Raw genomic sequence first — 13,841 nt, 5'->3', positions numbered from 1 at the left:
ATTGCAATACATGGGTATTCATGCCATAGAAATGACAGAGCAAAGAGAGGAGGCGGAATTGTAATCTATGTTGACAATTCCACAAAGTTCACCCCCATACAAAAATCTAGCTCCTGCAACCTTTGATTTCCTTTCTGGCAAAATTGAGATCCCGTGCAGTAAATCAATCATTGTTGCAGGAATCTACCGCCCACCTAGCTCCCCTGTGCATTCCATTTCGGACATAGCAGAGCTCCTTAGTGAATCCATAGCTCAAAACCCAAAAAGTTAAATTTTGGTTTTTGGAGATTTTAATATTGATTGGCTGAATCCAAAAAATAACAGTTGTCGCTCGCTGTTTAAATCTTTGCAGCTAACGCAATTAATCTCCTCCCAAACTCGCATAAACATCAAAAGCCATAATCATACCCTGCTCGACTGGATTCTCTCCACTTCTCCCGACCAAATCCAGGAGGCAGGTGTTCTCCCTAACAATTTCAGTGACCACTGCTTAGTGTACTGCGTGTGCAAAATAAAGGCAAATAAATCCTCTCCCAAGGTTAAAATCACCAGGTCCTTCACAAAATTTAATATTCAATCATTTCTAAATGACATCAAGAACCTCCCCTGGCACAGATTAAACCTAATCCCAGATCTAGACTCTGCCGTTGAATTTTTTCAGTCTGAACTCCTACAAGTTTGGAATTTACATGCCCCGCTGCGTAAGGTGAGAGTAAAAGGAGCACACTTGAACTGGATCACAGCTGACCTCATTCAAATGTACCAATTTCGGGATTCATTGTGGTCAAAGTTCAAGCATACTGGCTCTATGAACGATCACTGTGTATATAGACGATGGCGAAATATATGCACTAAACAAACAAAATTGGCCAAGGCCCAATATTTCTATGAAAATCTGAACAATAACATATCTAACCCTAGAAAGTTTTGGAAACTCATAAATAGCTTACAAAATCCACCAGTCCTCTCCCAACCCTCCACTATCAAAATGGATAACCAAAACCTGCAACTTCCCTTAGAAGTAGCAAATGCCTTTAACAATTATTTTGTTGGATGCTCCACCACCCTAATTGACAAACTAATTAATGGCACGCATCCTGAAACTACAAATGTGGATCAGGCCCCACTAAAACAGCAAAGACCCAATAAAGAGAAGTTCAATTTTAAACTTGTACCCATCAATGTCGTTAAGAAACACCTTAATAATCTAAAAATGAAAAACCAGTCTGGACCTGATCAAATCCCAGCAATGCTGTTGAAGCTCAGGGCGCCGGCAATTGCTAAGCCTGTCACAACCCTAATTAATGAATCCTTTGTGTCTGGATATATACCCAAACTCTGGAAAACTGCAAGAGTACTGCCTATTCATAAAAGTGGGGAGTTAACCTTGGTTTCTAACTATCGCCCTATATCATTGCTCCCAGTATTATCAAAAATCTTAGAAAAATGCGTCCATATGCAATTATGCGAGTATTACCAACTTTCTAACTATCTGACCCCTGATCAATCAGGTTTTCGACTGAATCACTCCACTACAACTGCCCTCCTAAAAGTTTGCAACGACATCCAAACTGGCATGGAACAAGGAGACCTAACTGGAGCTATTTTCCTTGACACAGTGGACCACGACATACTACTGCTCAAACTAAAAAACTCTGGTATTGCTGATCATCCGTTAACCTGGTTTAGATCATATATATCGGATCAATCACAATATGTCTCAGTTTCTAACAGTAACTCCCTCTCCCAGTCACGTGTGGTGTTCCCCAAGGTTCCATTCTCGGCCCCCTACTATTCACATTATTTATAAATTATCTGCCTAATGTCTGAAAATCTTCAACTGTACACATGTACGCGGACGACACGGTAATCTATGCAAACAAATCTGATCTGCCGCAGCTTGAAGCAGTGCTCCAAGACCAGTTCACAGAGGTAGAAAAGTGAATCTCAAAAACAAACTCTTCCTAAACACTGACAAAACTGTCACAATGATCTTTGGAACGGGTCCTAAATTAAACAAATTACAAAATTCCCACCTATGCATCAAAACAAAATCCAATTGCACGCTTACTGCAGTCCACTCTTTCAAATACTTGGGTATGTTGTTAGACCCTAATCTATCTTTTGGCCCCCACATAGAAAAACTTGCATCAAAACTTTATCCAAAATTAGGTGCCCTGTACAGAAACAAATCTTGCCTCAGCCCTACAGTAAAGGAAAAGATTGTACAGCAAATGCTGATGCATATCATGGATTATGGGGACGTAGTATACGCACCTGCACCGCAAACTCACCTTAATAAACTTAATACGTAAACTCGTTCTGCCGCTTTGTGCTACAATGTAACTACAGGACCGACCATTGTGACATGCTAAAAGAACTAAACTGGCTGTCGCTGGAATCCAGACGCACCCTCCATCTTTCCTGCCTTGTGTTTAAGAGCCTTTCTGGGAAACTCCCACCCTAACGGAGCAGAATGCTCTCTCCAGCTATTCCCACCTCCTATAACCTCCGATCCAGTACAAACACATTATTTAGCTTGCCTCAATACAAAAAGAAAGCAGCTCGATCCTCCTTTTCCTACAGAGCACCACAGTTATGGAATGACCTCCTGCACACTTTCAAACCTTCCCCAAGCCTAATATCCTTTAAGAGATCCCTCTCTACATATCTCAAAACAGAATGCACCTGTCATGGTTGATTATATATTTCCTACCTGTTCTATGTAAAATTTTTGCATATATTGTGTATTATTATTGTTTTTTGAATTTTATTGTACCCTACTGTATCAATGCAATGTTTTGTGGACCCAGGACATACTTGAAAACGAGAGAAATCTCAATGTATCCTTCCTGGTAAAATATTTTATAAATAATAAATAATAATAACATAATCCATAACTAGTAATGTATTTTTTATTTGTATCCCTATATCTACTAGTGCACCAAATTTGGAGCAATAATATTGTTTGATTTAGAAAGGGTATAAGCTGTGATGATGTCTGATCACTATGTCTTGCATTGTGCACATTGCCACAGTATTTTGTTTACCGGTTTCTGTAGCAACTGATTACACACGCCCACGGCTGGTGACGGTGTCATCAGTGGTGGACAGTGTGGTTCCAACGATGTCAGTTTTTCAGGTATTTAAAGCGGGTAGTCAGAGAGTGGGATATTGCCTTTAGGTTCACTTTGTTGAGCCATCATTTGACATTTGATAAAGGTGCAAGGGGAGCACCGAAATGTTATGTCTACTTTTATTTTGTAACAATGAAGTAAACGCTATGTTCTATGAAAAGACCAGTGAGTGCCTTTTGTGAATGGGATATATATATATATATATATATATATATATATATATATATATATATATATATATATATATATATACTGTGTATATATATATATATATATATATATATATATATATATATATATATATATATATATATATATATATATAGTACCAAAATACCATCACATATATATAAATATGTATTTATGAATAAATAGAACATATCCTGGTATGTGAAGAACATTGGAATGTGAAATATTAATTCCATGTCCAGTTAACGCACTCGAGAAAATGCGATCGGGTTTGTGTGCAAGTAAGGGAGTTTTTCCCCCATTAAAATCTTTGGGGGAATACGGTAATGCGGTCGCGATATTCAAAGTTAGACTTTTTGTGTGTGTCAGTGAAAACTTTTAACTTTTAACTTGTAATACAAGTGCAACCTGATGCACACAAAAAGCCGAAGTCTAGCGGGGTAAATGCGTCAGCTGGAGAGCAAACTACTGCTCCACTCGAAATCTAGCCCTTAGTTGTAAAAAACTGTTCCGTTTAGTTTTGTCATTAAATGTATCTCTTGCTATCCTTTGTTGAAACTTAGCTAATTTCCATGACAGCATACCTATGTATGCTCAGGTTGAGACTTATATAGCAACAGTACATGCATATAGGTTTGTAACAATGTTAAACATATGTTCATGCTCCTGAGTCTACCTCAGTATGTTCTCATGGAAAGGAGATACGTTTCAACTAAGGAGATCAAGAGAAAGAGGTAAGTTTGATAACAAAAGTAAACTGGAAATAGAAGTAAATAGAAAATGTGTTTATGTTAAATTCTTTTATTTTATTTGAATCAAACTTGAATTCTGATGTCCACATCCCTTTAAATCTACTAAGCTGTGCTCCTTAATTGATAGAGCTGTACAAATACATTTCACTTAGTGCTGAACTGGATTTGCATTACATAAGAAGTGAAAATGCCTTACCTCTTCCAAGGCCCATAATGAATCCACCAATGGCTTTATTTTTTTCTCGGTAAACAAGGTGAGGAGTTTCTCTACTACTCCATTTATAAGTGCAGTCCGGCCTTGTTTGAAGAGTAGGTTTAGAAGTGAGAAGCCAGCCATGACTTTGTTCTCTTCAAAGAGTTTGATGGGATTCACTTTTTCAACTTGCCACCACTGAAACAAGAAGTAAAATATTTCCACTTATGCTGTTTTCAACACCAGTATACAGTCATTATCCCCACTTGCTATAACACAGGTGTGTCCAAAAGATCAGTATCTATCAGCAGATCTCTCAGTGCTTACCAGTAGATCACAAGTTGTTGTGTAATTTCCTATTCCCAGCCTTAAGGGGCAGTGTACTATAAAATAGTTTTTCCCTTAAAGTACTTCCAATGACTAGTTATACCAGCTGCATAGTATTAAATGTATGAGAATGACTTCTTCAGGTATATTTGTGTATATGAAATAGCTGATTTTGTTCTTTGAAACCACAACCTATTAAAATGTGTCAAGTTTGCAGGTAAACTCAGATTTCATTAAGTAATGACTTTCTGTACACACACATGCTTCATTATCTTATATCTGTCTGTATGCAAAGGCCCAATGCTTAGAGAGAACAATGGAAAAATAACATTTTATTACTTATCTCTCCTACACCCCGCTGGGAGTGTAATTTCTTCCACTGGCTGTGTTTACATAGCTTGTCAATAACCTATATTTAAAGGAACACTCTAGTCAAAATTAAACTTTCATGATTCATGATTCAGATAGGGCATGCAATTTTAAACAACTGTCCAATTTACTTTTATTATTACATTTGCTTTGTTCTCTTGGTATTCTTTGTTGAAAGCTAAACCTAGGTAAGCTTATATGCTAATTTCGAAGCCCTTGAAGGCCACCTCTTATCTCAGTGCATTTTGACGGTTTTTCATAGTTAGACAACACTAGTTCATGTGTGCCATATAGATAACACTGTGCTCATTTCCATGTAGTTACTTAGGAGTCAGCACTGATTGGCTAAATTGCAAATCTGCCAAAAGAACCAAAATAAGGGGGCAGTCTAGAGAGGCTTAGATACAAGGTAATTACAGAGGTAAAAAGTATATTGATATAACTGTGTTGCTTATGCAAAATTGAGGAACGGGTGATAAAGGGATTATCTATTAAGATAAATCAGCTATTTATCAGCTAAATCAAATGCTGAAATAAGAGTAGTAAAAGCTATTTCTATACAATTTAACACACTCAGGGCTAGTTTCCAATGAGGTGGTAAAGTTTGGAAAATGTTGGTAACAAAAACAAAATCTCCATAGACTTTAATGGAGATACATGTTTTTACCATCAGTTTCCAAACTTTACCACTAGCCCTAAGTCAGGTAAAATGAATTGGGAAATTGGGAACAAATTAAAAGGGAGAACATTTTAGGGTAAACTATCCCTTTAATACAATGAATTAATTACTACAAAAATACTAACCCCATATTAAATGAAGATCAGTTTCATATGTGAATTCTATATTTGTAATGATTAGTAAATGCATAAGCAGATTGACCAACTGACAAACTTTACAAAAAAATAAAAAATTGGACCCTGTCTCACTAAAGTATGGCTGTTACTGGTAAAACACATTTTGATTGTAATGACTGCTTGATTTTGTTCAGTTTCAAAAATCTTATTTATGCTTACCAGATAAATTCCTTTCCTTCCTGGCAGGGAGAGTCCACAACTTCATTCCGTACTGTTGGCAAATACAACACCTGGCCACCAGGAGGAGGAAAAGACACCCAGCCAAAGGCTTAAATATCCCTCCCACTTCCCCTATCCCCCAGTCATTCTGTTGAGGGAACAAGGAAAAGTAGGATAAACATCAGGGTATAAAATGTGCCTAAAGAAATAATATAAAAATGGGGGACGCCCATCGAAAAAATTAATTACGGGCGGGGTCGTGGACCTTCCCTGCCAGGAAGGAAAGGAATTTATCTCGTAAGCATAAATTATGTTTTCCTTCCATAAGGCAAGGAGAGTCCACAACTTCATTCCTTACTGTTGGGAAACCTATACCCAAGCTCCAGAGGACACTGAATGAATAATGGGAGGGAACAGAAAAAAGAGGCAGACCCTATTCTGAGGGCTCCACAGCCTGCAAAACTTTTCTCCCGAAAGCTGCTTCACATGAAGCAAACACATAAAACTTGTAAAATTTAGAAAAAGTGTGTAAGGAGAACCAGGTAGCCACTTTACAAATCTGATTCATTGAGGCTTCGTTCTTAAAAGCCCAAGAGGAAGCTACTGCTCTAGTGGAATGAGCCTTTCTCTTCTCAGGATGCTGTCATCCTGCTGTCTCATAAGCTAAGCGGATGACACTCCTCAACCAGAAAGATAGAGAAATCGTATTAGCCTTCTGCCCCTTACGCTTCCCCGCATAGATGACAAACAAGGAGGAAGATTGTCTGAATTCCTTAGTAGCCTGAAGATAGAACTTCAAGGCACGAACCACATCTAGATTGTGAAGCAACGTTCCTTCGCTGAAGAAGGATTTGGACACAAGGAAGGAACAACAATTTCTTGATTAATGTTACGATTCAACACCACCTTAGGGAGGAACCCTAGTTAAGTGCGTAAAACCACCTTATCAGCATGAAAAAAACAGATAAGGAGGATCACATTGCAAAACAGAAATCTCAGAAACTCTGCACGCAGAGGCAATAGCCAGCAAAAAAAAGAACCTTCTAAGACAACAATTTAATGTCAACAATATGCAAAGTCTCAAACAGAGCCTGTTGCAAAACACTAAGAACAAGATTTAGGCTCCAAGGCAGAGCTCCAGATATAAACATGGGTCTGATCCTAGCCAGAGCCTCAACAAAGGACTGCACATCCGGAAGTTCAGCCAATCTTTTGTGCAATAACATGACAGGGCCTTTATCTGTCCCTTCAGGGAACTAGCAGATAAACCCTTCTCCAGTCTATCCTGGAGGAAAGCTAAAATTCTGGCAACCATAACCTTATGCCAGGAAAAGCCACACTCTTCACACCAGTACAAATAAGTCCTCCACACTTTATGGTAGATACAACGAGTAACTGGTTACGAGCTTGAACCAGATTGTCGACAACACTCTCAGAAAACCCTCTAAGACTAAGCATTGAATCTCAACACAGTCAGCCTCAGAGAATCTAGATTTTGATGAACGAAGGGACCCTGTATCAGCAGATATCTGTGACAAGGTAACCTCCACTGAGGAGATGAGGACATCCCCACCAGATCCGCAAACCACGTCCTTCGCGGCCACGACGGAGCAATCAGAATCACAGATGCTCGCTCCTGCTTGATGCGAACCACCACACGAGGGAGAAGCGGTAATGGAGGAAAAAGATATATGAGTTTGAACCTCCATGGTACCGATAGGGCATCTATCAGTTCCGCCTGAGGATCCCTCAACCTTGACCTGTACCTGGGTAGCTTGTTATTGAGGCGGGATGCCATAAGATCTATCTCCGGCGTCCCCCATTCGCTGCATATCTCTGCAAACACCTCGGGTGAAGAGACCTTTCCCCTGGCTGAAAGGATTGCCTGCTGAGGAAATCTGCTTCCCAGTTGTTCACACCCAGAATATGGATCGCTGACAGCGTACATTTGTGAGTCTCCGCCCACTCTAGTATCTGAGATACTTCTCTCATAGGCAAGGAACTTCTCATTCCCCCCTGATGGTTGATATAGGCACCCAAGGTTATATTGTCTGATTGGAATCTGATAAACTGGGACGAACCCAGAAGGGGCCAAGCCTTCAAGGCATAGAAGATTGCCCGGAGTTCCTTTAGTGATGAAAGGCAAAGAATGACTGGGGGATAGGGGAAGTGGGAGGGATATTTAAGCCTTTGGCTGGGGTGTCTTTGCCTCCTCCTGGTGGCCAGGTGTTGTATTTCCCAACAGTAAGGAATTAAGTTGTGGACTCTCCCTGCCTTATGGATGGAAAATGTATATTGTTTCAAACTTTTATGATGTTCAGTTGAACCAAATCTCCCATTTTTTGAGTTTTCCTATATCATTTTAACTAGGGAATGCTACCACGAGAATGTGCCAAGAAAAAGAAATTGATTAATTCAGGTTTGGTTGCATTTGAAAAATTTACATATTATGTAAGATGCCAAGGAACCTATTCTAACACTATGTAAAATATATTTTTTTTTGGAGGCCATTCCAATTTACTAGAATTGTTTATCAGGTAGATTACAAGTTATGCGCGTTAGAGGGTATTTAACGAACGCAACAAAAGTTGCGTTATTTCACCCTCCATAACGCTGCTATTACAAGTTTTCAAACAGACGGGCTTGTGCGCGCGATATGGTTGCGTTGAGCTCCATACCGCACAAAATACTAGCACTGTATTGACGTGCTCGTGCACACTTTCCCCAAAGACATCAATGGGGAGAGAGTGTCAGAAAAAACACCTGCGATCGTGGAATAAAAAGCTCTGTAACGCAGCCCCATTGATGTCTATGGGGGAAAAAAAGTAACGGTTAAACCTAACACCTTAACATAAACCCCACGTCTAAACACCCCTAATCTGTTGTCCCCGCCACCTACATAAAGTTATTAACCCCTAATCTGCCTCTTCTGATATCGCCTCCACCTAAATAAATCTATTAACCCCTAATCTTCCGCTCCCGATATTGCCGCCACTATTCTAAAGTTATTAACCACTATTCCCTCACACTCCAACATTGCCCACACTATAATAAATCTATTAACCCCTAAACATCTGGCCTCCCACATCACTACCACTAAATAAACCAATTAACCCCTAAACCGCCAGCCCCCCACATATCAACAACCTAAATTATATTGTAGCTAGCTAAGGTTTTATTTTTATTTCACAGGTAAGTTTGTATTTATTTTAACTAGGTACACTAGTTAGTAAATAGTTATTAACAATTTACTAACTACCTAGTTAAAATAAATACAAACCTGTGAAATAAAACCTAAGCTGCCTTACACTAAAACGTACCATTAAAAAAAATACAAAAAAACAAAAATTACAAAATATAAAAAAACCTACCATTACAAAAATAACAAACGAAATTATCCAAAACAATAAAAATTATTCCTATTCTAATACCCTGTTTAAAAAAAAAAAACACCCCAAAATAAAAAAGCCTAATCTATAATAAACTACCAAGGGCCCTTAAAAGGGCCTTTTGTAGGGCATTGCCCTAAAGATAACAACTCTTTTCCTAAAAAAGAAAAACAAACACCCCCTAACAGTATACAAACCCCCACCCCCCAAAATAAAAATAAAGTAAAACCTAATATACCCATTGCCCTGAAAAGGGCATTTGTATGGGCATTGCCCTTAAAAGGGCATTCAGCTCTTTTTGCTGCCCTTAAAGGGACAGTATACACTCATTTTCATATAACTGCTTGTAATAGACACTACTATAAAGAATAAGATGCACAGATACTGATATAAATATCCAGTATAAAAATGTTTAAAAACTTACTTAGAACCTCTTAGTTTAGCTCCGTTGAAAAGGTAGCTGGAAAGCCCACTGCAAGTGGCAAATAAGACACTCCCCCCTCCCCCTTCTTTTGCATATGAAACGACCCTTTACACAAACAGGAGCAAGCTGGAGAAGGTAGCTGACAGTATTCAAATAAAACTTTGGGGCTTGGTTAGGAGTCTGAAAATCAGAGCAATGTTATTTAAAAATAAGCAAAACTATACATTTTTTTTTAAAAAAAACTTTATGGGCTATATAAATAGATCATCTACAAAACATTTATGCAAAGAAAAAAATGAGTGTATAATGTCCCTTTAAAAGGGAATTCAGCTATTTTATGAAATGCCCAACCCCTAATCTAAAAATAAAAACCCACCTCAAAAAAATAAAAAAAATAAAAATTACATAAAATAACAAACAAATTATCCAAAAAAAATAAAAAATATTCCTATTCTAATACCCATTTGAAAAAAAACACCCCAAAATAAAATAAACAAAAATTACAAAAAATAAAAAAACCTACCATTACAAAATATAACAAACGAAATTATCCAAAACAATAAAAATTATTCCTATTCTAATACCCTGTTTAAAAAAAAACACCCCAAAATATAAAAGCCTAATCTAGAATAAACTACCAATAGCCTTAAAAGGGCCTTTTGTAGGGCACTGCCCTAAAGATATCAGCTATTTTTCTAAAAAAATTACAAAGACCCACTAACATTACAACCCCCCACCCCCAAACCCATAAAATAAAAAAAAAAAAACTATCTAAAAAACCTAATCTACCCATTGCCCTGAAAAGGGCATTTGTATGGGCATTGCCCTTAAAAGGGCATTCAGCTCTTTAAAGAGTGCCCATCCTAAGCTAAAATAAAAAATCACCCCAAAAAACCTTAAAAGAACCTAACACTAACCCCTCTTTAGGTACTCACAGTTGTAGAAGTCCCGATTGAACGATCTTCATCCCGGCGGCTACATCTTCATCCCGGCGGCTCCATCTTCATCCAGGCAGCTCCATCTTCATCCATCATGGGACCGGTATCTTCTTCATCCCTGCGGAGGCGCGATACACAGAGGTCCATCGATCCGACGTGGAAGTCCTATTCATTTTATCGTCTGCCGCACACTGAGGATTGAAATGTAAGGTACCCCTTTTATACTGGGGGTACCACTGCATTCCTATTGGCTGAAAAAATTGATACAGCCAATAGGAATTAGGGCTGCTAAAATCCTATTGGCTGTTCATATCAGCTAATATGATTTAAGCAGCTCTCATTCTATTGGCTGATTCGAATAGGATTTTAGAAGCCCTAATTCCTATTGGCTGATTCAAATTTTCCAGCCAATAGGAATGCAATGGTACCCCCAGTATAATAGGAGTACTTTGCATTTCAATCCTCAGTGTGCAGCGGACGATCGCATGAAGAAGACCTCCATGTCGGATAAATGGACCTCCGCCTTGGACCTTCGCCTGGACCTCTGCCTATCGACCCCTTCGCCTCCGCAGGGATGAAGAAGATGCCGGCCCCGCGATGGATGAAGATGGAGCCGCCTGGATGAAGACCTTTAGCCGCCTGAATGTCCGGACTTCAGGAACTGTAAGTGGATCTTCGGGGGTTAGTGTTAGGATTTTTTAAACTTTTTTGCGTGGGTTTTTTTTTTTAGCTTGGGGTTTGGGCTTTTCTTAAAAGAGCTAAATACCCTTTTTAGGGCAATGCAAAAGAGCTAAATTCCCTTTTAAGGACAATGCCCATACAAATGCTCTTTTCAGGGCAATGGGTAGCTTAGGTTTTTGTTAGAGTTATTTTTTTTATTTTGGGGGGGTTGGTTGGGTGGTGGGTTTTACTGTTGGGAGTCTTTGTATTTTTTTTTACAGGTGAAAGAGCTGTTTAACTTAGGGCAATGCCCTACAAAAAGCCCTTTTAAGGGCTATTGGTAGTTTATTGAAGGCTAGATTTTTTTTTATTTTGGGTTTGTTAGGCCTATTAGATTAGGTGTAATTTTTTTTTGTAAATTTTTTAATTTGGATAATTTCGTTTGTGGGCAGACGGCAGATTAGGGTTTAATAATATTTAACTAGTGTTTGCGATGCGGGAGGGCGGTGGTTTAGGGAATAATAACTTTAGTATAGTGGTGACGATGTCGGGGAGCAGCGGAATAGGGGTTAATAAATGTATTAGTGGCGGCAATGTCGGGAGCGGCAGATTAGGGGTTAATAATGTTAATTTAGTGTTTGCCAATAGGATTTTTCCTACCTTAATTCCGATTGGGTTTTAATGTTGGGGGGGGGGCTGTATTTCTTTTTTTACAGGTAAAAGAGCTGATTACTTTGGGGCAATGCCCCACAAAAAGCCCTTTAAAAGGCTATTTGTAATTTAGTATAGGGTAGGGAATTTTATTATTTTGGGGGGATTTTTTATTTTATTAGGGGGCTTAGATTAGGTGTAATTAGTTTAAACTTCTTGTAATTTTTTTTTTCTGTAATTTAGTGTTTGTTTGTTTTTTGTACTATAGTTTATTTTATTTAATTGTATTTAATTTTAGCTAATTGTAGTTAATCAATTTAATGATAGTGTAGTGTTAGGTGTAATTGTAACTTAGGTTAGGATTTATTTTACAGGTAAATTTGTAATTATTTTAACTAGGTAGCTATTAAATAGTTATTTACTATTTAATAGCTATTGTACCTAGTTAAAATAAATACAAAGTTCCCTGTAAAATAAAAATAAATCGTAAAATAGCTACAATGTAATTATTAATTATATTGTAGCTATCTTAGGGTTTATTTTATAGGTAAGTATTTCGTTTTAAATAGGAATAATTTAGTTAATAATAGTAATATTAATTAGATTTATTTAAATAATATTTAAGTTAGGGGGGTGTTAGGGTTAGACTTAGGTTTAGGGGTTAATAACTTTATTATAGTGGCGGCGACGTTGGCGGTTAGACTTAGGTTTAGGGGTTAATACATTTAATAGCCTATGTGGGCTATGGCGGTTTAGGGGTTAATACTAGAATAGGTTAATTGTGGTGTGGGCTATGGCGGTTTAGGGGTTAATAATTAGGCTTATTGCGTTGTGGGGGGTTGTCGGTCTAAGGGTTAATACATTTATTATTAGTAGTGAGAGGGGGGGATTGCGGATATAGGGGTTTTACGTGTTGGGCTATTTTTGGGAGGCAGGTTAGACTGTTACGGGAGATTTAAAATTATCTTTACTTTTCTTAGGCGCCGGCAGTTTCTAAAGTGCCGTAAGTCCCTAGCGACTCCAGAAATTTGTAGCTACGCTCATTTCTGGACATCGCTAGTTTATCAGACTTATGGCACTTTAGGAACTGCCGGAGGGGTACATGTAATACCCCGATGTGCGAGGTGAAATTACAGGTGGCGCAGGTTCCCATGCTTGCGCCGAAAGCTGCGCCGTATATGGGATTGCGCCCGTAATGTCTGCGCTATGGAAGTCCCATGAAAAAACTTAAATTTTTACGAGAGCGGGACTCACGTTGCGTTACAGGCTAAAAGGCTTGCAGTACAGCTATACCGACAAGACTTTTAATGGCTGTGTTGCTGTATTTTCAGCTTTAAAACACTAACGCACAACTCGTAATCTACCTGATTGTGTGGTTTTCAGATGAATTGACACCTTGATGACCTTAACAATACCTATTAATACATTGACATAATTCAACAGTAATTTTAGCTCCAATCACACAGCTGTATTCAAATCCCACATTAAACACTTCTCAAGCAAATTTTAACAGGATTTTTTAATTGATCTTATTTAGCCCCTTAAAGGGACATCAAACCCCAAATTTTTCTTTCATATTTCCGATAGAGAATACAATTTTAAACAACTTCCAATTTACTTCTATTATCTAGTTTGCCTCATTCTCTTGTTGTTATCTGATGATGGAGCAGCAAAGAACTACTGAGAGTTAGCTGAAAGCCAATGAATATATGTGCAGCCACCAATCAGCAGCTTCTGAGCCTACCTAGGTATACTTTTCCACAAAGGATACAAAAATAACTAAACAAATTAGATAATA

The 13,841-nt window shown here is 38.2% G+C and overlaps 1 protein-coding gene across 1 annotated transcript in view; it reads right to left on the bottom strand.

The window, feature by feature from the left end:
- The window catches only part of VAT1L (vesicle amine transport 1 like), a 676,099-nt gene that overhangs the window by 37,232 nt on the left and 625,026 nt on the right, over positions 1 to 13,841 (bottom strand). The window contains exon 7 of the mRNA XM_053699561.1: positions 4,275 to 4,469. Coding sequence (XP_053555536.1) covers positions 4,275 to 4,469 — 195 coding nt within the window. The remainder of the gene's footprint in view (positions 1 to 4,274; positions 4,470 to 13,841) is intronic.

The sequence above is a fragment of the Bombina bombina genome, chromosome 1, assembly GCF_027579735.1.
Source record: "Bombina bombina isolate aBomBom1 chromosome 1, aBomBom1.pri, whole genome shotgun sequence".
In the NCBI taxonomy this organism is placed as follows: Eukaryota; Metazoa; Chordata; class Amphibia; order Anura; family Bombinatoridae; genus Bombina; species Bombina bombina.
This window is presented reverse-complemented; position numbering and strand designations above follow the sequence as displayed.